Source organism: Grus americana, chromosome 3, assembly GCF_028858705.1.
Source record: "Grus americana isolate bGruAme1 chromosome 3, bGruAme1.mat, whole genome shotgun sequence".
NCBI classification, from domain to species: Eukaryota; Metazoa; Chordata; class Aves; order Gruiformes; family Gruidae; genus Grus; species Grus americana.
The window spans coordinates 93017906-93044933 of record NC_072854.1 but is presented as its reverse complement, the minus strand read 5'-3'; the positions used below and the strand labels follow the sequence as shown (position 1 = coordinate 93044933).

At 41.3% G+C, this 27028-nt stretch overlaps 1 protein-coding gene across 1 annotated transcript in view; it reads right to left on the bottom strand.

The window, feature by feature from the left end:
• GLP1R (glucagon like peptide 1 receptor) overlaps positions 1-27028 on the bottom strand; it is an 84767-nt gene that overhangs the window by 7770 nt on the left and 49969 nt on the right. Inside the window, 7 exon segments of the mRNA XM_054822569.1 lie at positions 2187-2275; positions 3006-3075; positions 7303-7363; positions 15590-15749; positions 17224-17377; positions 20837-20943; positions 23582-23691. Coding sequence (XP_054678544.1) covers positions 2187-2275; positions 3006-3075; positions 7303-7363; positions 15590-15749; positions 17224-17377; positions 20837-20943; positions 23582-23691 — 751 coding nt within the window.

Here is a 27028-nt window from a genome sequence, read left to right as displayed (position 1 = left end):
GATCTCCCTAAAGAAAATCCTTTCCCTGAGCAATGGGTGAAGTTTCTCCACAACTCCACTCCTTCTGTAGAGAAAAGGGATTTGCTGCCATACTGAACAGTGAGCTCGCTCTCTGTCAGAAGAATGGGCAACAGGAGAGAGGTGAAAGAAAGATTGGCCAGAGAGCAAAACACTTTTCTCATTTCTATACACAAATGTATCTAAGTTTGTGACTTTTTAAGGGCACCTAGGCTGGTCCTTGTTCAAAATAACACATTCCAACACAGCAGTTCTGTCCTCTCTCCACCCAAAATCTTTTCCAGTGTCTTTGAGCAGAAAAGAAGGGATGGGGGGGAATCCGATATAGGAATCTCTGACTACTGCTCTTGTTATCATCAAAAGCATACCTATGAACTGAACTCTTTTGAGTAAAAGACTTCCCCAAAACTTCTGGCTATAACCACCAACCTCTGGACAGACCACTAAGACTAGAGTCTTCATCAGTGAAGAAGGCTCTGTTGCTGGGTAAGTCTTTCTGATAAAGCCTTTCTGTTTACACAGCAGATTTTTGAACATGCAACATGAAGAAGTGAATGCACCTTTGAGAAATGGCTCACCTGGATCAAACCTTCCTGCTGCTTGCAGGAGTCATGAGGGCAAGGGCTTTCTCCCTTGACAGGGTAAATTTACAGTCAGGCTTTTAAAAAGCTTCAAGCCATCAGAACTGGAAAATCCCCCCCTTCCACCACTGCAAATTTTACCCTGGCAAATAAAGGTCACATATTAAAAAAAAAAAAAAAAAAAAAAAAAAAAAAGAGGTGAGCGTGAAAGCCAAGCCTAAAACTCATTAAAATGAGTAATTTTCTCTGCTTTGAGCTCTAAACACACATCAGGATTTCCAAAATTTCATGTGAGGTAAAGAAGGTAGGTAACATGCAAGACAACTCTATACTCTGATGACAGTGCACCAAAATATATGCTGTGTCTAGCTTAGAAGGCTGCAGAATTGAAATACCCAAACTACCTAAGTCAACTGCCAGTAGCAGTCCAGATACCACATCATGTAGGTCCACACTGATTAATTCAATAGCTAACTTGTTATTTCTACATTATTTTTCTGACTGCAACACAAAAGTATTCTCCACGATACAGAAACGAAGGATGTGGCCATGAATCTTAGCAAAGTGATTAAATAACAGGAAGAATACAGACACGGATAGGGTGAAGCCTGCAAAATAAAAACTGAATATCTCTCTTGAAATATCCTATGCATTCAAGACTGAAAGTTTGTCCCAGTAACAATTGGCAAGAAGAACAAGGAGCAACACTCAAAATGACCCATCTTGATCTTCATTGAAGTTAAAGCTTTTATTTCTATCACTCATACATTTTTTTCCAAATTAGAATAGGATAGAATAGACTATTTCAGTTGGAAGTGACCTCCAATGATCATCTAGTCCAACTGCCTGATCAATTCAGGGCTGACCAAAACTTAAAGCACGTTATTAAGGGCATTGTCCAAACGGCTCATAAACACTGCCAGGCTTGAGGCATCAACCACCTCTCTAGGAAGCCTGTTCCAGTGTTTGACAACCCTCTTGGTAAAGAAATGCTTCCTCATGTCCAGTCTAAACCTCCTCTGGTGCAGCTCTGAACCAATCCACGCGTCCTATCACTGGATATCTGGGAGAACAGCTCAGCACCTCCCTCCCCACTTCTCCCCCTCAGGAAGCTGTAGAGAGCAATGAGGTCACCCCTCAGCCTCCTTTTTTCTAAGCTAGACAAGCCCAAAGTCCTTAGTCACACCTCACAGGACTTGCCTTCCAGCCCTTTCACCAGCTTTGTTGCTCTCTGGACACATTCGAGGACCTTCACATCCAGTACTTGCATGTGCTGCAAGTATTTAAAAAGATATGTGCTTAATTAATATTCATCCAGTATTATGGGAGACTGCAAAGTGACAAAACTCAGAGATCAAGCCTTCTGTTTATTTATAACACAGGTGTGACACCTGTCCTGGCTTCACCAGGAGGCTTTTCTGGGGACTATCTGTCCAAGGAGTTATACCAATGTGTGACACCACACCTGTACATGACTTAAGGCCTGTGATCTTTAACCATCTTTGTCAACCCACTTCTTTCATGTACCTCCTTGTCTTCTTCCATTTTGATGGGCACAAATAAGTGTCAGAGCACCATATAACATACCTGCATTTTATGTCAGTTTTGCACATCAAATTAGCCTGCAGTTTGGAGATGATGATGCATATAACTCTGATAAAGATCAGGAAATTTACCTGGAGAAATGAAAGAAGGATTTATATCACAATCAAGAAACATACGTGCGTAAGCGTTCAAACAAGCCAGTTTGTGTATCCATGTGTAGGTCCCTGTGCATCCCACTACTCTGCAGCTGCAAAATTTGCCATGGAACTCAACTCCTTGCTGAAGAGTTGTGCTCTTAATACGTCCTCTGTGAATGTACAAGTCGCCTTTGAAAATGCGGGCAGTTCACTGAAGAAAGCAGGGGACCTTACCTACATCTCTGGAGAGCGAGACACAGTAAAGGTGTGGGCTGTCCCATTTGCCTTGTCTGGAGGTCTGAGACTGACACAGTATTGTGGCTGCAGAATGTGGCATTTCTTTGCAATGCCACACAATTCGTTGCTATTGTGTAGCCCAGTACCTGGAATATTATCTTCTACCTCCCTGTACTATCTGCCACAGCTTTCTGCACTCAGAGGAGTCAACTGGATTGCTGTGGCGTGCTGTTTTGTTATCATATGCTGCCACTACAACATGACAGCATATGGCCAAATTAAACAAACAAAATGCTAGTCAGGAATTCCAGTGACAGAAACCAATTTCGTTTCATAAAATCCCATTTCTGAATGAAAATGTCAATACCCTCAAAGGTTATTAGCCTTCAGACACGCACAACAGCCATGTACACATCTGCTCTTTGTGCTAGATCATATCCTGTTCTCATGGAAATCTGCCAGCTCGCTGCATGCGTCCCATACTCACCCCGATGGCGATGAGAATGGGCAGTCTGATGATCAGCCAGTAATTCATGTTATAGTTTCTGGTCCAGCAACTAGGTAGATGGCAAAAAAAGGTGACAAGAAGAAAAAGTTTCAGTACATTACTAAAATCTCCTGCTTTTCATTCTGTCACAGCAACGCAGATAGAAAACAATACTGAAGACTAGATACCAGGAAAGCACATCATGCTGACATGGAAACAGATGCAGTTGCTTCTTAGAAACACTGAATGCTTTGTACTATTGCAGCTATCATAATCCAACTGGACATTACTTGCTGGCCTTTCTTACCCACTAATGGCTAGCTCTCCTCCACTATTTGCTATGAATTATCATCAGTTAATTGTGAAGATTTAATCCATTAAAACCAAGGTCAAATTTGTCATGTAGCTGAAAGGCGAAGGGGGGCAATCTGAGTCAGACCTTTCCTGCGTGGTTCCTATCCTCCTCTTTCTGAGTTATTTTTTATTACTCTTCAGTCTCCAATGTCAGGTCATCTTATTTTTTAACTGTTTCTTAGTTCTCTATCCCATTAGCTACCATCACTTTTCTCATATCAATATTTAGATCAGTCATCTGTTTTATTTTCAAAAACGACCTACTAATTTCAACCAGGAGAAAGCAATTAAGGCAGCAAACTCCAGTTCCTTCAGTGTATATGTGCAGGTTTCAGGCCCAAAGGGAGTTTTAAAAGTTACAAGCAAGTAAAATCAAAGACAGGAACAATAGTTCCCAACTTTTGTTGGCCAGCTGAGCCCTCTGCCAAGTAAGTAATATACTGCAGGCAATATAATACTTCATTCTCCCCATAAGTCTCATTTTAGCTTTTTAAATTCCTGTGTCCTTGAGCAATATTGGAGATCACAAGAAAAGCGTTGCCCCAAAGCCACAGCTTGGGATCCCTGGGTTGGAGTGAACTTTACACTGGAGAGTTTGTACATCTAGTTCTCTTACGTCCCACCCTGGCCACACAGCCAGCCACCCCGACTGTATGGTGGGCCACGTGTGTGCACAACGGCCCGAGCGTTGGGACAGTGTTCACGTGCCATTTCACTTGTTGCTGCAGCGACAGCATTCTTCATATTTCTATGAAATAACTTTATTAACCTCCTGCCATATTGCTCAGCATTACTCCAAAGCAACAGTCACCAGTAAAGCCAGCAGGTTTCTGAGCTACACAGGCTGTGAAACGTGCTACGAACCAGCACTACGGAAAACAGGCTCCTTCACAAAATGAGTTTCTCCATCTCCAGATCTCATCTGCCAAAACATATATATGCTCAATTTTCCTCAAGGTTTCTTAACAGGCCTATGAACTTCAGCCACAGGGTGATGTTGGTGGAGGAGTAAACCCTCCCCAACGTTGTAACGGGACAATCAACTTGAGAGAAACTAGCAAACCATGCAGCACGTGGTAGGGATCCGGGATCCGTGCTACGCCACCACACCCACATGTGCTCACATAGCAGAGGGAAAAGTGAAGCAGCTTGGCTGTGGCAATTCCTTACTCTCTTGCAGGTATTGCAAGCCCGAAAAGGGCTCAGGATTTCATTTTTCCTTTCAATTTCAGTTTAATGCTTACAACAAGCATATCATTGCAACCAGCAGCTAGCTCCACAACCTACAATTCAATTGCATTTTAGATACTGGAGAAAAAAGGTATACCTGTTGGGTGCAGTCAGTGTACCTGAGCTGGAATCTGAGTAACAGAAGAACTTCTTAATTGGTCCACGTGACTGGGAGCCAGCTTCATGGAGCCTTTAAAATTAATTTTATTTGAACCCCTCAAGACTGGCGGGATAATAGGCATGGCTGGAAGTGGAGTTCCAATTTTCTGACTAGCTGCAGTGGAAGCAGAGGCAATTTTAAAATTTCCTGATAATGACGGAGGCTGAGAAATTATTCTTTACATTAGCTGTGCCACATTTCTGTGTGTATTAATTTGCTTCCTGTGGCACAGAGCAGTTTTAGCTGCTTTTAAATTTATACAAGTATGTGCCATAAAAATGCCATTACAGCCCAATTAAAGTCTCACAGCTATTAAAGTGTCCAGAAAATAAAACTGATAGATCTGTACATGATTTCTTGTCCATTTGTGCTTTCCGGGATTGCCACGCTGATAAATACACCAACAACTATTGTGTTAGGGATCTATCCCTGCGGTTTGCTCAGCACCACTCAGAAGATACTTGGCAACTAATAACCTCAGAGCTGTGAGCGGAGAATCAGTCCAGTGAAACAAATGCTACTGGGAAGTTTCTGCCTTTGCTTACCAATCTGGTATTCTTTTTCTAAAAATGAAAACACTGAATTTTTACCTTGAAGAGGTACAGCTGAATGGCTCCATTTTAAAAAAAGATTGTAGGCTGGCTGTCTTGCTCCCATGATTAATTGCAGATAGAAACAAAGATGTGTAAGTATCAGCTCTTTAGGCACAGTCTAATAACTAAGCAGCACAGCTTGTCTTTAATGTTATTTGTAATCCAAAGTCTTTTTCAATAGCTTGCTTTTTAAAATAGCAACTGCTTTCTAAAGGAGTTTAGACTTGCACATGTAAGGAAAGGAGCAGCCAGTCTGCAAGTAAGTCTTGCAGGCTTCAGTCCTTCATTCAAATGGCAACGGTCACAGGACTGCCTCAAATTCCCAGCCCTGACCACATTTACTTCCAGTTATTCCTCACAGCCAGGGAAGTAGTTAAGTCACAAATGAAATTTACAGCCTGCTGCACAGCCATGGTGACAGCGCTATGGCAAACAGCATGAGAGATATCCCTGGCTGCTCCAGCAAATGCCCGCCCAAGGCACAGAAATCTTGCCTTTCAGAGAAGCTGCTGCATGTGGTTATTTATTGCTGTATTTTACAAATATTTATACAAGATTTAGAAAATTCAATAAGGTGCAAAATTGCCCCTTTTAAGGTCCGCTGAAGGCGGTGAGTGACAGTTTTCCTTAATAGAAAACATAAATCAGCTCTGAGCAGCGCATAATGTAGGAGGCTCAGCACGAGCACTTTGAATACATTTTCTACATCAATGGGAAGATATGACCATGGAACGTCGCCTGTTCAGAGGCTGCATGTTCTCTATACCTATTCTGATAACTTCAACAAAACTTGCAATACATCAGTATCGCCACAATCTTGCTACAGAATATTATCGAGTCAACCTTGAAAAGGAAAGTCAGGAAATCCTAGCATTGCTTAAGCCAGAAAAGGCAGCTTTGTCTGACCCGGTTCAGTACTATGAAAGACACTAAGAAAAGCCGGTTCTTAATACTCACAAACACCAGAAAAAAGTCTGGGGGTGGCTCTGACTACACTGAATTTTCACATTGCAGCATCTCTCCAGCAAGGATTGTGTTGGGGGTGGGAAGGACCCTCTAACAAAAGTGCTGGCTGGGCTGTTTGGAAACTAAGAGGAAGACCCAATAAATAGTATATTTAGAATAAAAAGGAAATAGCATAAAATTATTTATTTCATCACAAAGAAAGCTACCCAAATATTTCCAGGCAGTCACTGTCACTAAGAAGAGGAAGCCACTTTCCTCCCTTTTGTTAAAAAAAAAAAAAAAAAAAACCACCAAACACCAACAAAACAAAGCAAACAAAAAACCCAAACAAAAAAGCCCACAAAGAAACAAACAAACAGAAACCCCAAAGACAACAAATTACAAGGCTATTTGGTACATAAAGCATATATAAAGGCAATTTTTCAGAACAGCCACTATGGTAAGAGTGGACGAAAAGTATTTTGTGTTTTGCAGCAGTCTTGTGCGTGGTATAGTTGACTTAGCAAGACTAACGTAAGCAGAGAATGTGCCTTTATTTTAAGAAGTTCTAAATAATGGAAGCTTAAACAAGAACAGGCAATCACATCTCTGCTGCTAGGCATAAGCTAACCACTACAAATCACAGGCAGAAGGTTTTTGCCTTCCTCTGAAGCATGACTGTAAAGGCTACTGCCAAAGGCACGGTATCAGGAGTGGTCTTGGTTGGGTATGATGACTTCTACTGTTGATACTGTAAATACAGAAAACCAAAACATACCTTTCCTTGACCTGCAAAAGGACAGATTCATTCAGACATGCAGAAAATTCTGATCAGAAAGAAACATATGCTCCTTTCTGAAATGTTATGCAAGACCTTCAGACAAAACAGAAGCAATTATGTGAGGTTTCAGCACATTGCCAAAGCAAACCACACCGAACAGAAAGCAAACAACGACCTGCCGGTGCACACATACAGCACAAATGAGATAGCTAGAAAAATCAGAACTAAACCAACCCCTCATCTTCATAAAGGTACTTGACAGTTCCCCAGAGGATAACAAACAGCATTGGCACACCTGGGAAGAGAGGAGACAAGGTTGACACTGACATTAAGAGATAGGGAAAAGCAGAGAGAAGGACAAACCCCCCACATAATGATGAGCAACATAATTAACTGATGGCAGGGTTGTAGCTCCTACCCAGTACAGATGGCTGTCAGTGGCGGGAGAAGGAATCTTAACCTGCAAGTAACTAATACATGTAACTCATTGTGCCTGGGCCCCACCTAGCTCCCAGCAGGCATGAAAAATGAACAACAGACTATCACCCCCATACTTGGCATATGCCAGCTCTTCCGTGGAAAGTTTCACAGAGGGGCCAAGGGAAAGAAACGTCTGGAAGCTCTGCTAGCCTCTACATTCACGCTAGAGAGGCAAAGCGCGCTCCTACCCGCACCTTTAGATCCACACCTCTGCCTGTGGGTCAGCTACGCTGTCTTCAGGCAGCGCCAAGCTCAGGCTGTCTATTGGCATCGGGGCTGGAGCACGCTCAGCCCCACGTACCCCTGATGGCAAAGGGGAGCATGGGCACACCACATGTAGCAAGCGTGCTCAGGCCTCCCCCGCAGAGAAGTCCCAAGTTTGGGCTGTGGTAATGGTGTGGACTTGAGTGGCTGCAGCAAAGACAGCAAATGCATCTGGTCTTCAGAAGAAGCTTGGTCCTACGCTTACCTGATGGTGCACGTGCTACAGTTGGTCAGTTTATCCAGGGTGTAAAGGGAAGAGAGAAAAGCCAAATAAGCTGGCAGTCATTACTTGCTTTACAATGTCAAAGGCTCTCAAATTAAATTTCTTTCATTTATGAAATGCTTAGGTCTTGAAAAATAATCTTAAACCAATACTCAGCACAGAGAATGCCAAAAAAGCCCACAAGGAAGGAGAGCAGGTTGAGACTCAACAAGCAGAATGAGGAATTTCTGCCTAAGGATGGATCAAGATGGTCTAATTCCTCTGTGCACCTCCCTGGAGAGTGTCCGATGCTGTATGTACATTGTATAGGAAGGGAAACATCCAATGTGCTTTGTTATTGCATTCTTAAGAACCCATACGGTAAGGGACCATAAGACTATCAATGTGCAGCAGTAAGCACTGCACAGGGAAAATACACAGCTCCTGACAGCAAAAGCCACAGGGAAATCGGTGATCTCTTGCAGTCTGTAAAATCTACAAGCAGTATCTGTAGCAGGTATTATCAGTAAAAACCTTCTCTCTTGTACTGTATTCTTTCTGTGCTATCAGAACAGCTAAGTACTACAGACATGAAAGACCAACTATTATCCTTAATCAGTTAAAAAAACCCCAAGAGATAATTAAGAGCAGCAAGAAAAAAATACCAATAATTAGAATAATAGCAAAGATAATGAATTGAATAGAGATTATTGCGGCAAGTGATTGAACATGTTCCATGGATGTACCTGATACTAAGAATACACAATATTTTGGGAGCAAAGTTACTGAGAAATCCGTTCTTCTTTTATAGTGGCATAAGAGATTAAGAACAGGCTCATTGTAAATCACTTCCAAACACAAATGAGCCTTTGATACATAGAAACTAATTATAGTTTGAATTATTCCTTCCTTGACTTTGCTGAGAATTAAGACATCTTAATATAAAATTCACGGGATAAGGCATGAACACCAAGAGCACAAAGGCTGTATGTCAATGGAGGGAAATGATACATCAAGTGATAACAATAATGATTTGTTGGTATCTCCATCTTCTGGATACATCAGAAATATCTCCATATTTAATCGCATTACTTGACATTTGAATTGAGGATCTGTTATTAATAGTATATTTCAAAAGAGCCTAGCTAGAGAGAGGCTGGTATTATTGATCAGCATCAGCATCCTGCTATGCAAATACCATACAAATTAATAGGCAGCATGTACAAGGTGACTTGTTCAACATCCTATGCCCATTCCCACCTGTGATGCAGGCCCCTGGTGCCTTGGTGTTGCAACACCATCAGTCACATTATTTTCCATGCTAGCAATACACATTTTAATCTGAGACACCAAGGTTTAGCAGTGCAATACATACATGTAAGCTTTCAACATCAACGTGAATTCTACATGGATACCATCTGACATCTATCAAATTCACAGTCGTGCCCTAAGAAATGGGTGGCTCTGAAAACTGTCCGGGACACACTCTCAGCAGATGGGAATGCATCCAGTTTTCCAAAGCCCTAGTCAAGATCTAAAGAGGAAACTGCCCCAAGAACATTCCCTAATCCACATCGAGTCTGTAGTTGTTGTTCACAACAGCAAAAGAGCAAGTCTGCGGCATCTCTGCAATAATTGTAGTTTGCAAGGATTGCTGAGGCTCTCTACAGATTAATTTACAAACTCAATACCAAATTAACCTGCACTAACTGGCACAAATACAAATATTATTCTGGTTACTTCACTCAGTCAAGAGAAATTTGGCTGGCTTGAGCAAGCAAACTGCATACAGCTCCTTTAATAAACTCTACAGATGACTACCATTCATTAATGGAATCAGCATTGTATTCCACTCCCAGGCTCCCAACATGCAGCTCTTAGAGCATTTGAGTTTCAGTCCTACGCCTCTTTCTCTTGCTGCTGCTATTCAAAGAATATCAGATATCTGAGAAAAAACCGCACCCATTTATAGGATGCACTTATTTAAGATACAGACTGAACTCTTTGTGATTTTGCTTTTTGTCAAACAGAAAGCTCCAGGATTGATCTTCTCCCAGATTAACTGACCACAGAAAGGTTTCTGAATTCTGGAAATGGTAACGTCTACTTTTGCCTGTACTGCATCACTGAGGAAGACGCCAGAAACTGCAACAGCCTGCTCAAAACAGCCTCTGCCATGTTAATTCTTGCAGGCTGATAACTGACCAAAAATCTTTAAACTCTACATGGCGATTATGAAATCTCTCAAGTGTACTAGGAAATAAGCATGCTGACAGCTCAGCTAATAAAGTTCAACTTCAAATGGCAGGGGACAGGGCATCTGAATTATAGGCTATGATAATATATATTCTAGATAAGAAAGAAATGGAGCTGCCAAATCAACATCTTATGACCGCACTGCATAAATAAGCAGCACAACCTACTTATTTTCATTCTAGCTTACATATTCTACATCTGGACAGGTGTCTGCATAGTAAGAAGAAAAAAAAAAGTTGGAAAATCAGGCATTATCCAGAATGATAATAGGATGGGGTAGGTAAGAGAAGAAAGCTGTGAGAAATTCTGCATAGGAACCACCATTTGGTTGACATTTTCACAATGCTCCACTATCCCTGATGAGCAGAGAGGAGCAATTTGTGTTGCTGCTAATGGAAGCTACCATGTCCTGGTAACAGCATGTAGAAATCGGTCTCTCCATTTAATGGGTCTGAGATATTTTGGTAACAGAACAGAAAAGCTCAGGGTTGTTCTGGAGTCCACCAAGTGGCAGTTACCATGAAAGGTATCACCAGGTGGTGCTATTCCATACCGCCTTTCCTTCTTTCCCTTGTCTGTGCAAGTTTTCATTCCTACTGACACACAATTATTTCCAGCTTTGCATTGTACATACAGGCAATTTCAGGGGAGAAAGATGTACGAGGAGCAAGAGAGGCTCCCCTCATCCTCACACGCTGATTATTCTTCCCGAAATAAATTGATCTCTGTAGGACCAGAGCACTGCCATCCTGCCGAGACCCTTAAATAAGGGCATATTCTGAATACAGCATTTTAGGACTGATGAGTTTGTGTATAAGCTCATATTTCAGATGTAACCTGACATCACTGTTTTCCACGTGGTTGTCCAAGACAATCACGCACGCAAACCAGAAGGACGTTACTGCTGTCAGAACAACTCCAATCCTCCTCTTTCTCTCAGAAACCATCCAGGACAGTCTGACTTGATCAACTGCTTCTCATATGAATGCAAAAGCATGTGATGAGGAACTGAAAGAAGTGATAAATAAATATGACTGGATGTAGAAAGAGTAAGAGCATTGAAGACGTGAGAAAAGATGAAATATTTTTCTGTCTAAAAAAGGAAAAACATGAAAGAATTGAATACAGAAGACAGAGTAAAGAGAATTAAGAGAAACTCCTGACAGATGTGTTTCCTACCAGCATCAGTCTTAATACAAAACCAATTTTCACATCCTTGTCCAAAACACAGTTTTCATTTGAAAACAGATAAGAAATGGTTAGCGCAATGAATTCATCCTGTTGCTACACTGAGTTCACACCAGGCTTCAGAAGGAAGGTTTCTTACCAGCTCCGTTCCAGTCAGATCTTCCCGGCAATCAGGATGGAGATTTTTGAGACCCTAGCTGGGCTTCCTGCCTTTAATAGCTTATTCCCCTCAAAGTTTCCTCCTTAGAGCAAGCTTGGATTGCCAAGGGTTGCAAGAAGGGGAATTTTTTTTTTTTATGGCAGTTTCCCTGCTGCAAGTGCAGCTGGGTGTAAAATTGCCATAGAAGCTCAGATAATGTTTAGCTTTTTATTAATGTTTTCTTCTTAGCCTTTAGTGCTGAAAATTGTCTCCTCCTGTCATTCTTCCCCCCTGGATGTCACACACAGTCACTGTGGGGTGTTGCTGCTGTTTCCCCATTCCTCTTTCCTCCCCCCTTCTGAATGCCAACAGGTCCCTCTTCCACTAAAAGCTGCTGAAAGGTGCATACAGCAGCGTTACAATATAAACTGCTCTTCTCCGGAGACTACTGTGTACAGCACTGACACAGCTGTTTGAAGTCAATGTCAAGCCCAGTGACTCTTCACTCGGGCTCAGACACGATGAACAGCGAGTTGGTGTCCCAACACCGGCTTTTTTTTTTCTGCGAGTGATAATGACTATCTGAATCAACATCCTGTTGAGCTGCTGTTGTGCTGACCTCCAGACTGAAGGGAACAACTCATCTACTTGCTCTGCCATCAGCTTATTAAGAATTTCGTTTGTTGATGCTGTTAGTGCTTCTGCTTTTTTTCTTCCCCCCCCCCCCCCCCCCCCCCCCCAGCTTTGAAAACTGCATAAACCATTGTTTTTGCAGTAAGATATGTGGAACTTGGGGTTGACACAAATGTATGAAAGTCTGCTTTTACAAAGAAAAAGAAGACATAAGCAAGACATTTTCCACATTAAATGAAAGAAGAACAATTTAAAACTGCCATCTCAGAGCCTAATATGGTGTGAGATCTCAGCAAGGAAGTAGCCATTACAGGAATACAGTTACCTCACAATCAGTCAGGAAGGTTTATAGAATCCTAGCAATATACCTCATGTCGATATAAATGACTCCTAATTTGTAAGACTACATGAGTTTCCTTAGGTCTATTAAGATTTTATAACTCTAGCTTTTGCACAGTACAATAAAATGAGAGAAACAGATTTTTCCCCTTATAAAATGCTTCAACAAAGAATAATTACTCATTTGAACTGATACTATACCATCCAAATACATTAAGAACTGACCTGAAATTATAGCAAAAATATATTTGAGAAATATTTACTAATTTTTCTTTACACTCCTCACTGTCTGCTAGCTGCTTTTAGGAAGACACAGACCAAGTACGGTATCTTTTACGTGTTTCTATTTGAAAAGCAGATTTACCCTTTCCATGTTTTGAACTGAAATGATCATGTTAAACATAAAATGGGAGAAATACTTTTTTATTTACACAATTACACGGACCTTCTCCCCTGTTATAACAAAATATAGCATTATGTAATATAGCAGTTTAAAAGCTTGAAGAGAAATAGCTATTGGGACATTTCTACCTATTTGAAAGCTGGCTCTTACATTACAGTTTTGCTTGGGATAATCTGAGAAAATTTGCTCTAGTTTCTTGTTTGTTCTGAGACCTGTTGTTCCTCAAAAGAAGTACAACAGGACAAACATGACCAAGAGTATGTGTGAACACTCAGGAGGACAAAAACCTTGAGGACAACGCACAATTTTATTCATATGTACATTTTAGAGAAGTACAAGCGCAAACATATGTGATCGCATAGGGGATTGCAGAAGCTATTCAGACAGCAAAAGCAATACCCTATGGTCTGTGAGTGATCACAAAGTTTAGTTATAATTAGAAGAAATAACGTGAAATGACTAACACCCACTAGGTTTGTGAACAATGCATATAAGAAATTTTCAAATATAAATATTCATCAAGTGATGAGTAATGAACAAGTTAAATTATCCTGTAAGAGGACAATTCATTAACAGAACAAAAGGGTCAGGGTAGCAAATCAGCTCTGACAATCAAACAGGTATTTATTTTTTGATCCAGCTTTATTTTTGCAGTTGATAAACTATTTCAAAGAGTACTCTCTCAGCTCAAACAGGAACCTACTGCTTCTCTGAAGTCTTGGCATTATGCTGAGGCTATCATGCTGCTGAAAAAAAAAAAAAAAAACACCTTCGGAGCATTGCATACAGCAGAAAGGCACCTGGTGAGGGAGCTGAGCATCCAAAAAATGGAATCACCAAAGAAGTAGCAAGAAAAGAGTGGAAAAAAATCTTCATGTCTTTCCACTTGTTAGAGACGAAACTGTTATCTGGTATAACTAATCTGGGAGTGTTACTGAAATAGCAGATGCTTCTGCATTTGAAGATGGAGATTCACTGGCAAGGTTTGCACATGCAGCCATGGCTAGAATAGCAAGAAACTGTACAGATGATAAGGATAGAGTGGCACAGGCAGAATTTTTCTAGGAAGCTTAGATGAAACCCATATATCCAGTGCCAAGTTCTGGCACTGCCACAAATTCATCCAGAAATTCAACATACAGCAGCAAAACTTCCATTGTAAAGCAAGAAGAAAAACAAAATAGCATCTTCTGGTTCTGCCTTCTGCTTTTGCAAGAGACAAACTGTAACTAGAAGGGATTCAGATCAAAATCATCCTGTCCCTTACTTATAATACAACACAATACCCTCAGGATTTGGCTAGATATAATTTTGCTCCGATTTCTTTTCCATTTCCTCTCCTGACCTCAGTAAGTGCTTCAGGATAGCTTCCCCCATCCTTTTTTTTTATTTTTTATTGAGATATGGCTATTCATAAAATATGATTAAAACATACATAGTTCAAATGTTATACAAGATACTGTTGCTTTTGCTGCATGTCCTATGTAAAACAATAACGGAAGATATAGAACTTTCTAACTAAAACTCTCCAGCAGGAAACTATTACTTGCACTTATTATTCCCATCAATATGCCGCAAAGCCTTTGCTCCTGATATATCACTTTTCAGTAGAATTGGGTAATACACAGTAAGCCATTTATATGCATTTTACCAGTGAATTAATTTGCTAGAATATTCAGTTGGGTAAACCCATAGAGAGAGAAGGACAGTCAAAGCTATTGAAATGTTCAAACTAGTACATGTGAAAGCACTTGCAGTATTTACTTGGATTTACTTTCAGCTTTCCAAAAGTCATGCAGTTTCCACCAAGAGGAGAAAAGTGAGAAGAGGAAGGGAGAGAACGCAATAAAAGCACACAAGAGATCGTTCAAAAAATAGGATTAATCCTGAACAGCAATATATTTTCAGGCTAGCTGGACAGTGAAAGAATCAAAGCTTTAACACTTCTACGGAAGGCAACTCTGGCTCAGCCAACTGATTTCAAGGCACCACGGTCCTTAATCTCAAGCACACGCATGCCCATGGCACGTGCACCCTGACTGCTCTTTTGCCTGACAACCATTACTTGACCTGCTCTGCCCCCATAACCAGCCTGATGACTCTCTGCTAGCAGCCCTGTGTTCATCAGCCCATTTGCACCCCCCAGCTCATGCTGCCACTATTTCTCTACTGTTATCCTTGACCAGATACAAGGTATCATCGTGATTTTGAGCCACAAGTAGTTAATACACCTTTGAACTCAATGGGAAACTATCAGGAGATGAGGCAGGGCAATCCAGGAAAAGTCCACACTCATCTGGAATCACCCACGTCTTTTGTATTGGGAAGCTGGTGCCTTGCAGGAAAAGTACCACGTGCCTGCCACTGGCTTGGGGAGTTTCTGCAGTGCCGCACAGCCCCTGCGTTATGAACCCACAGCCTCTACGCTGCAAGCATCCAGGAGCTGTGCTGGCCCAGCACCCTCCAGCTCAAACAAGGTAAGGGATCAGGAACAGAAAAAGGAATCGAGAGTGCAAGACTGGAACTGGGTAGCACTACAATAGACACAATTTTTTTTGTATTATACCATCTGCCGGTGCAAGCAGCCACAGGTGGACATAAGGAAAGATCAACTTACCCCAGCCAATGCAGAGATAAAGTCGAAAAATTCTCTGCTCAGAAAAGACTGAAAGTACCAGCAGCGTGTACAGGTACATGCCTTCCACCAGCAACCAGTAGTAGTTCGCCGCCACACAATACTGCATCATCACAAAGACCAAGCGGCAGCTGAGTGATTCCTGTGATGGAAGAAAGCACAGCCCAAATGAATGCAACAGAGGCTGAGAATAAAGAATACTAACCCAAAAGACTGGTTCTTTCTCCTACTTTTTCTTGCTCCTCAAAACAACACTTCTTGCTAAATTAATCACATTTGAGTACTGACGAGACAGAAGCCAGTAATAGGTGATATACACAGCAGGTAGATTCTTTCCACAACATTCCTCCTTTAAAAAAAATTTAAAATTACACGTTCTGCGTTTTCCCTCAATAAGCAATGGATTATATTTTGAAAAGCACAAAACAAAGATGAAAAGAGCAAGTAAAAGGTACTGTATCAACTGCAGTCAGTGAATCTTTTCACTTCCCCAGATACTCTATTCTGCAGCTGGGAATTTCTCTATTAAAGAGCAAATACTGGATGCCAGAACATTGACTATTTTCCAAAGGAAAAGATCTTTGATAGAATAGCAATATTGCCTAATGCATTACATTTAAGTGCAAAATCTTTCTTGGCTGGCAAATTACAGAGGGAAAGCATAAAGCCTAGGGTTTTTTGAAAGGAGGGAATGACTGACAATCCAATGCAAAAATTTCAAAACCATTTAAGATATGTATTACCATATTGTTTTCTGCCAATTGATACATTGCAGATGAGAAGAAATCAACCGCCATATGAGATTCATTATGTGGTATTCGTGCTTAAGCCTTTGGCAGAGTGTCAGAAAAGGGTGGGTACTAAGCGTGCATCAGAAGAGATACCCTTTACGACCCCAACCCTGTATTGCAGCAGCAAATGCTGTACCCATGTTCTAGAATCATGAAAAGCTATACAAATAATGAAAACTCCTTTCTTTGAAGATTCAAGTGCATTTTGTGTTCCAAGTCTGAAGGGGGAAAGGCATGCTTTCATCATATTCACAAAAAGGTTGTATATCCTCTCCCTTCGATTAGAAGTACTTAATTAGCCTGTTCCTCCAAAGCTTTTCTAAATGCTTTCAAATTTGCATTTTAATCAGATGCTTCCCTTTTTTTCCATCATTAACAGATTATAAAGATCTCCAAGAACAACCAACTAATTTGGTCATTATACAAGATGGACAGTCCTATCACAAAAGGTGCTGGCTTAGGGAAATGAATGCCCTTTTGTCACTGCTAGAAGAAATGAACCTGCAGCATAGGAAGAAGATATGGGCATTTGTGTGTATATATGTGTCATAAATCCACCTCTTCATGTTTTCTCTGTCTAATAGGGGCAAACTTCCCACAGGCAGAGAAACATGCCATGCCATCAACTTACTTGTCTGCACCAAGCCCAGGGTGGCACAACCACAGCCACATATGTTGTCCTACAACTTTCAGAGAAACTCCGTGGACTGAAGAACTGCATTTTGTACAACCCTCATTGTACAAAATGAGATTACCTGCTGTCATGCAGACACACCGCAGCGATGACTCCAATCTCCCGAGAACCACCACAGTGTCTGCTCCTACCTGGAAGGAAATAAGTCCTTCCCACTGGTGCTCTTGCGTGGCTGTGCTGTACATCCACTTGACCACTGAGTCTTTAATGAAGACAGATATAGCCCGGAGGATAAAAGAGGTGAAGAGGTTCAGGTGGATATAATTCCTCGTGCAATGCAGATGTCTGTAAAAGGAAGAACCAGTTGTGATCCACTACCTATGTAAAAGCTGCAACATCACAGATAGGACTGAGGGAGGGAACAGTGAGCCCTGTTGGAAATCAGGGGGTACCAGAGGAAATCCTAGAACTTGAGAATGGCTGTAGGGATTTCAAACTGTCTTTGGGAAGAAATCACTATCAAGGAAAAGACATTCAAAACTTCAGCCCTAAGCGTGAACATTGGGGGGAAGGAAGGAGGTCAGTGTGTAAGGAAAAAAATATTTTAAAAGTTTAAAAAGTGTAAAAATAAAAGTCGTTTTCAGAAGGCATTTCTGAAAGGACTAAAAAAGTCAAGTTTCACATTATACTGAAATAAATCTCTTTGAATTGCCCCCAATGTCACTGCACAGGTTTACCTGGGCAAGGCTCAGGAACTGGTGTGCAGTACAGCTTCTGGCTGTGCTCAAGCCCACAATGAAAAAAACATCCACCTGTAAATTACCGCTTTGACAGCAGGAGAAAAATCAATATTCAACTTGCCTCCTGGGGGCATTGTAAATACTTTCTGTAGAACTAAATGGAACAGAGTTTTTACCTCTGCATTCAGAATTGAAAACCAAAAGAAAAAAATCCTCTTGAATCCTCTCCTCCTCAGCTGCAAAGACAATAAAATTGCTACTTGTCAAGAAAAGAGCATGTTAAGGGATAACAAAAGAAACTGCAGTCATGTAAATGGCATCCAGTTGGAGAGCGCAGCCAATGTTTTACCAGCCTCATCCACAAATTTTTTTCTTCCAGCACTGCAAGAGTACACGCTTTGCTTCAAAGGAAGTTATACTGGGTACGATTCTTTTTTGATGCTAAAAGATACTGATAACATATGATAAACAGCAATTGCTCCAGCAAACTTATGCTTTGAATGTCTATTTTTACTGCTCTATAAATTTTGGTAGAAAAATAAACTTGGTCTGAAAGTTATCAGCTTTGCACTGAAGAGGAAGAACTTTTTCTCATAGGTCAAATAGAATGTTTTGCATCACTTCTAAGTCACAGTTTATTTCAAAACTTACATATGATTAATATTTATTTTCCTTTAACTCAAAATTTATTTGTTGCTACCCTTCAGAACTGCTACACATTTAAATCTGATTGAAAAAATTATGTAAATTAGCCAACTGAAGAAAATAGGTTGCAGGCAGTTACTGAGTATTTCTGCTGCAGGCAATGCAAGCTATTCAAATTGTTTCAGTCATGAAGTTATGGGCTTAATTCAGCTTCCATCACTGAAATTAGAGACTTTTCTTCCATTTCTTTCAGAGGATGCAAAATTGGACACTAGAGATATATTGTTTCCTCTGTTGTATCATTATTAAAAAACAGTTATTCTATAGTCTAAGAACTTAAAAAGGCATTCCTATTACAAAAGTGGAGAATATCAGCATTTTGGCGCCATTGAAATAAATTTCAGTCCCCATTTGTTGAGGTTGCACAGCTACTGGGGAGAGGCCACGAGCAGAGGTTCCAGTTAAAATCCAGCAACTGCAGTCCACATAGGGGTAGGTCTCATTATTTACGAGATCCAGGACCAAGTTTGTCTCCAGATAGATAGTTTAGACAGGAAAGCACAAAATGGTTTGATGGTGTAGTTTTAACAAGGTTCTCAGCCCCTTTAATGTCTCTGAAACCTCTTTTCAAAACAGAAGCACACACTTGTGTATACTTCTCCAGTTCCTGCTTCACAGCTAAAAGGGGGAAAAAAAAGCTAAAACATCTCTCCACAAAAGTCAAGGCATCAAAGTTCCCTCTCTCCTACCAGTCCTCAGTGACAAACTTGCTCTTTCTTCCCTACCAAAAATATGCACATCCTTCCTTCCTTCAAAAAGTATATGGTTGTGCTCTGTGACCTTTACATTTGGGCTGCTAAGATTACTCAAAAAGTGTCATTGATGGGTGAAACAAGGAGAAAGCACTTATCCTGGGAGACATTTGGAGACTTCAAGACCATCTGGTGTTTTGTCAGATGAGTCTCAAAGTTGCACAGGTACAACACGTACAAATCAATTATCACGTGGCATTCACAGAAGGTGAGCACGTCTCTGCATTTCTGTAGTCGCTTTAAATCTTCTAGCCTTTGTTTCTCCACTGGTAGGAGGAGTGCTAATGCAATGCTAAAAGGTGTGGTACAATATTAGAAGGCTTAGGTCATTTTAGTTTTGGAAATTAGAAACTAAAAGGCATGACTGATCTTTCTAAACATGTAAGGAGTATAAATGCTTAGGAGGGAGTAAAGGAGAGGGACTGGCTTGCTCACAGCGAGCACTGGCTCCAGAGCAAATTATTATTAACTGGCAATGATAATTCTTTAGTCAGGGAAGAAAGTTTCTTAAGGATCAGAGCACTGAAGGTACCTGACCTGATTTCAAATAAGAGTACCAGGAGATGGAAAACTATACTTTAGGAGGCAGCCTCATCGGTGTGTAAGAAGGATGATGGGACCTGGCTATCTACAGCAGAGAGCAGGACTTAATGGCAGAGGGACTTCTTTCCCACACCAGAGCAGGATCACATCTTTGTATTTTCTAAATACCAGTCTCCTGTGCCCAGCATCCCCAAACTACAGCAAAGCCTGGCTGGAATCAAGATACATCTTGCATTTACAGAGGGGGAAAAAGAGAGATATCTCCATTGAAGACTAAAGTGGTTTTTTTGTGGTTGTGTTGGTTTTGGTTTTTTGTTGGGGTTTTTTTTTTGTTCTGTTTTTTAACCAAACCTCCATAGCGTAGCATTGGCACGTGCAACCATTTAGTCTCTTAATTTTGATGCACTCCATGTAATTTGTTGATGCATACATGGATGAACCCAGTATGCCAACCTGACCAGGTGACAGCAATTTATTTCGCAGAAACTTTTCAAGATCCAAAATTAATTTCTCCTCCATATTGCAAAAGAGATAAGATTTTCTGAAAGTTCTCCAAAAAGAAATTGCATCAAAAATCCATTTCTGCATTGAAATATACCCTGTATGTGAGGGCTGGGAAATAAACCAGACAGAGTTTATGCTCCGTGTAATTCCAAGCAAGTCAAGATGAAAACTTCTGTCCTAAATGTCCTCTCTCACCCCAGACTAGTGCCCCACCTTGAAGGCGACAACATGAGGGAATGTTGGAACCTCTCTCTTTTCCCATCTTTTCCTGTAGATTTTTCATTGAAATAAAATACATCGCAACAAAATATCTCAACTGATGAAAAGCATCTGTTCCACACATTCATACTGGTAACACTGCAAAAGTTTAGGAATTTTACTTGCATTTTGAGAAGGAATGATTGTAGAAAGGAACACAGAAATGACATAAGATAGAGAAATAATGAGGTGACAGAAAAAGGGGGGCAGGGGGAGAAATCATATGTTTCTGTCAAAGTCTGATACTAGCATATAGAAAAACATAACTCTTTCTCCACTCTCTTCAGAGCTTTGCCAGTTACCTGAATCCAAGAAGAATGGCAGTTGCTATTACAAGGGCAGAGAAGGAAAGAGCATATCCAATGGTGTATATGATGGACAAATTCAGGAGCTGTTCCTCTGGTGCATCCTGAGAGCATATAAAGGAAAAAAAAAAATCAAAAAAAAAAAAAGAGGGAGGGGGAAGAGACAGCTCATGGGCTTCAGTTCTTTTCTCCCAGCTGCTTTCTAACTTTCTTAATGATAACCAGAAGTCATTCTCCTACTTTCAAGTTTAAATGCACGTATCAAATCAGTCTTCTGCTTTTTGTATGTTCTAAAGAAATAAAAATTTAATCTTAATTCCCCAGCTGCTCCCAGGTGTTCGTTCAAACAGTTGGGCTTTGCAGACAGGCTAGAAAATAGATAATGTGACATCATTTCATAATAAAGCTGGAGAGGCGTGAATTACCACACAAGCAAGTCTTAAACAGATGGCAGGAAGCACAGACACAACTCAACCCTGTAGTAAAAATGGCAAAGCTGATGTTTTTTGGACTTGAACACTTAAAGTAAGTCTCCTTACTGCTGTAACGAGGGGGGTCCTTTGGCTACATCTATACTTAGGAAAAAAAAAAAACAAACCAGGTCCCATTTGTTGGCTCTGAGGCAAAGCATGCCTTGCATTCATATAACTAAACTCTTTTCTGCCCCCAAATAGCCTCTCCTGCCTCAACTATGCAACCGCCTGGTCCGGAACCATAGCCCAACACCATCTCATGACCTAGGTGTTACAGGAGGTGCCTGGGAGGGAGGGAGCGAGCTGATGTGGGCCAGAGCAGCAGGGATGCTTGCACCCCCCTGACAGTCCTGGGCTGTGGCTCTCTTCAGGTTCACTGTAGAAGACATGACCACTGAGAGCCTTGCTTGAAAGCGCTGACAAAGTCTTCAGGGAGTAGGGAAGTATTTGAAAAGCTACAGGCAACACAGGCTTATTGCTCAGGCTCTGAGGCACATTCATATTAATTATTCTGGTTCATTTCTAAGCACATGTCTTTGTCTAAATAGACTCAGGCATTTTACTTCCCTTCTTCAAGCTGCTAATTCTGCAATTAACTCCCAAGACCTGTGCCGTACAAAAGAATATATTCCTTGTACTTCAGAAATAAGTACAGCTATTCAGATGTACTTTGCACAGCCAGGAGGATTTAAGGTGAACATACATGCTGTTCCTCAGGGATTTGCTAGGTTAATGTTTTAAAAGGAATGATACGAGAGCTACCTTATGAAGAGAAAAGAAAAATCTCTTCGGTATCAAAGCTCAGGCAAACTATTGAGACCTGAACCTAAACATCTACACAGACCAAAACCACATCACATGCTTAAAGTAAACAGTTATTTTATAAGGATTCACTCACAAACCTTTAGATCTTTTTTTAGCAACAGTCATAACACAATGCACAGCTAACTTATCAAAACAACCTCTTTTTCTCATGTACAAGATGCATAAAACAAAGTAGGTTATAGGGGGCTCTATATACATTAGCTGAAAAACCAAACACAGTTGTTCACATTTCAATGAGTGACACCACGTACGCAAAGTTTCAGAATCCAGATCAGCTTAGGGAAACTTGGAGGCAGGTGCCAAATGACCAAGTATGACCATTAGGTATATCTCTCCTTGGCACGTCTCAACACAGCTCTAGAAGAAACCATAATGGCAAACAAGGAAGAGTCAAACAACCAGGCTTACACTTTGCATTAAGATAACGTGCGCTGCTGGGATACCGCAGAACAAGGAAGGGATAAGGAATAAGGCTGCAAATTAAAGAACAAAGTTTTTTAATTCCCCAAATATGTTAAATTTATCTCTTTCCCCATCTCCTCCTAGTCTGCAGCCATTTATTCCTTCTGAAGAATAAGGTACTGAGCAATGGGAATACCAGAGGACACAGATCCCGCAGCACTTGGGACCTTCATATACTTGAACTGTTTTGGCTAGGTACGTACTAGTTCCCTGTACCCTGGGACTGAGAGAGAGTGCACTCAATTTATGTGAGGAAAAGCATCACCACCCTTGGAGGCTCACAGCAGTTACGGTATCACGTGTCATGGGAATGCACACGGTGCGCTAGCTGACGCCAATGGCTGACAAAAATCCCCTGGAAATCTCTATGGTCTCCTTCATATGATGCCAGGTGTCTCAGCTCCCTGCAGAGTATAAAGCACTAGGGCAATAAAATAACACTGACAAGCCTAATTCCATCACCCACGGCAAATTAAGGGAAAAAGAAAAAAATAAATACCCCAAACCAACAAAAAGCAGGGACTGCCCCCTGCCCAAAGGTGAAAAGCAAATATCCTTCAGTTCAGTTCATCTTAATCAGCTTAATAGCTGCTAACTAGACAAAGAGAACAAACAGTCACTTTTTTGTAACGATGTGCCAATCAAAGACAAGGCAAAGGAATAACATTAGGTCACTTCTCTGGTTCAGGTGGGCTGCAGTTGAGACCCCTGCACTGCATCGCAGCTGGGACTACCTGGGTCACTTCTCTCGGCTATCTCACGTACGTTTAAACCTGCTCTCACCTACCCTCCAGGTTTCCCTTTGCTGAAGGGGAGAGGCCTGATGTCCCTTACCATTAAGCTCACTGAAGCGAGGCACCCAGGGTAAGGTGATAAAGATTACTTTCACAGCACAAAAACACATGGGCATCAATGGCTATAATTTTTCCTCTCTTCTGTTTCATCCTAAACAACAGCAGCAGCGAGAGATGGAAACCCTTACCTGGTCAGAGGCTTCGCACTCAGACAGGTTCCTCCAGGGCAGGGTTGAATTCTCCTTCAGCAGCCACGTCCCCTCCAGGGTGCAAAACCGGTACACCTGCCCATGCAGCACTGCCAGAAGCAAAACGAGCCACAGGGTTAACAGGAGGAGCACCTGCATGTGGGGCAAGGTGTGCAGAGCGGTCTGAGGCTCAGTGCAACCTTTCTTCCTCACCGATCGCTCTCCTGGCTGGAGGGGGAAGCTGCAGTGTTGCTGGAGGAGTGCTTTGCCCGCTCCCTGCCTGCGGCAGACCCTGCTGCTCGTCCTTAGGGCCAGGGAGCAGCTTGGGAGGATACGGCTGCAAAAGGACCAGACGGCACATACTCCAGGACAACTGCTAACTGTTCAGCAGCAAAACCGGTCCGAAATAGTTGCTGCCATCTTTGTGTGGATTTTACAACATGCATAAATTCCAGTTCACTGAAATATTAGATTTTTAAGACACACAAATTTTGGAAATGCTAAGCCTCAGCTACAAAATTCACAGGGAAAAGGCAGCACACAAAAAGTAAGTGTGCTTTTTCTTTTCTGAGATCATGCAGACCAAGAGACAGAGAAATCTCAGAACAAGTACGCTAACACGAGCTCCCCAAAACGTAAATGCCTATACAAACGTCTGTGCTACAAAATGAAGCCGTAAATCTTTGCCTAAACTATCCATGTTCTCTTTTTATTCTTTCTGTCTACATGTTTGAATAACAAAACCAGCAATAGATAAAATGCCTTTCAAAAGCAGTTAGCAGCTTGATCTTGTAAAAGCAGGTACGATTAAATGGCTCACAATAAAAATTACATCAGACTGAAGCACCAAAATAAAAATACAAAGGGGAAGGAGCATTCAGCCGTGGTGTATCAAAAGAAACCCTATCTCTGGCATTCGGAGTATTGGGGAAGCCTAATAACTTTTACTGCTGCACATAAGCAACCTGGAGGTGCCCCTGTGTCACAGCACAGCAAGAGTAAAAATTTTGGCTGCTTTGCAAACGAAGTTTCTTACTAACCACATTTCTGACCCAGTAAACTGACCTATTCTACTTTATGAAGCTACCCCTCAGAAAGCAGCGCTGGGTCAATCACTCAACCAGGGTTAGCCTCTACCAAGGCAGTGCTCGGAAAAAGACAGGTATGAGGTATGAGAATCTGAGTTAGGAGGATTCAGTTCTACACAGGTATCAAAATACATCTCAACTACAGCTCTTGCTCCAACCCAGCCTTGCCTGCCGCCATCTTGTTGTCAGCTCCCTCATTGCTGCAAATCAGAACTCATTAGAACTCGGCATTTCTGTTCAATGGGAAAATATTAAAACTTATTTGAGATTATAACAACTCAGTAGGCTATTTGCATATTAGTTGACAATTGGTAATTTGTTTGATAATTGTCAGCAGTAGACTAGTAACAGGTACTCTAGGTGAAGAATGATATTTTAAAAAATAACATAGACATTCATATTCTAATAAGCCATTTCTAATGAGTATGCTAAATGGTAGCTGATAATGGTTTTGGTAGGCATAGTCTATTTGCTTTTGTAATTGGTGTACTGAATATACCAGTAAGATATAATATAAAGTTATCTGAGATTATATAAAAATTAAGTTATGCCTCATGGAGGTTTTTCCCTACTATCAAGGATATCAGTTTGCATAAGTTTACAGAAAAACAGAAGGAGAGATTAGGTCAACACATACAACATATATCTTCACATCCATTAACTGCTATGAACATTTTGCTCTCATTATCTACTGCCACCAGTGCCAACCACTTGCTTTGGTTGGGATGTTGCTACAACGTTAAGGATATCTCACCTGATGGAGGGTAGCAAATAAGGAAAGCATCATTTTTTTTCCCCCTCAAGATTAATGACTCATACTCAGTCTGACTGCCATTGCATGAGCTGTAACCAAGAAGTATTACAAGACAAAATTATTATGAGAAACAATCACTCACAAAAATAAATTCCACTATATTCCTGAAAAACAGGAAAAACCTGCTAAAGCAGGATTGATTTAAAAAACCCCAACCAAACAAAAAAAAACCAACCCAAAACACATTATTTCACATTCTCTCAAACTCTAAATTTTTTCACCCCCAGTATATCTTACTGTCAAAGTCTAATTGAGATGAAAGCTTAGCCTTAGTGTATTTATTTTCTCTCCAAATCATCATGACACATTTTAATTTTCTTTTTATTGATAACACTTGGAGAATGGTAGAGTTTACAGTAAATGAAACATGAAATTTGCCATCAGACAGAAAGATAAGGCAATTCATTTAGATATTAAGAAAAAAATGAATGTAACCCTATTACACTGGAAAGGAGAGTTCCTGGCACTTCTAGGAGTCACAAACACTCAAACTGGACTGATGGCTCATATGAACCTCTGGGCAGCCACAAGCCAGCTGCATCAGGTTGTCATACCCTCACTGCTCCCCAAAACAGTGGTGGTTAATGCAGGACCCAAAGGCAACTGAAGATCAGCCAGGCTACTTGTATCCAGGAAGAGCCTTAAGAAGCAAAAGAATTAATCAAACCAAAAATCCAAATAGATGAGACTATGTAGGATTGTGAGAGCATATACATCTGGTCTATGGAATAATTTATTAGCCAAAATGTTTATGAGACAGAAAAAGTTAAAAAAGAAAACTTAAACTTTAAGGCAGAGTTGAGATTCTGGTTGATACGTGGAGAAGATGCTTGTGAAAGAGTTGAGAGACCACACAAACCATGACATGAAGAGAGTGCAGGGCTGACATACAGCAGGCAGCCAGTTACTCTCAGAAGTGTGAAAACAAGTCTCACCATTGTGGAAACAGATTATTTTCAGTTATGTGTTGAACACCACAGAACCCACACAACACTGGTAGAGGTTTACTATAGGTACCGTGAAGGGCTCGGTAATGAATACAGACCACACGTGAGACCCTTTGTCCCCTGCAACTGGGGACACTAACACCAGCACTGTGCGGGACCTGTGAGGCAAACCCAGCCCATGGGGTGCTGACATCTTTGCATGCTGCGTGATCAGCCACAGAAGCACCCCAGAAAAGGAGGCCCAGAGCCACAGTCCCATGAGCCTTCATCCAGCATGGCCGCTGCAGGATACGCCTTCAGAGCAGACCACTCCTGAAAACACATCATCCCGCAGCCACTCCTGGTTTCTCTGTTTCCTAGAAGCACAAGGCAAACAGTGTGTATCTACTCATCCTTTGGGCAACAGGCTCCACCACAGGCAGCCACACACTACCGCCCAAACACAAGAAAAACGCTGTTAATGACTGACAGCTCAGAAGAGATGTTACCTTAACTGAACACTCTTCCCTGGTCTTGCTTCAGTGAAGAGAGGGATGGAGAACAGTCTCCACGCCTGAAACTCTGCTCTAGTGTCTCTCCAAAATAACTGATAAAAAAC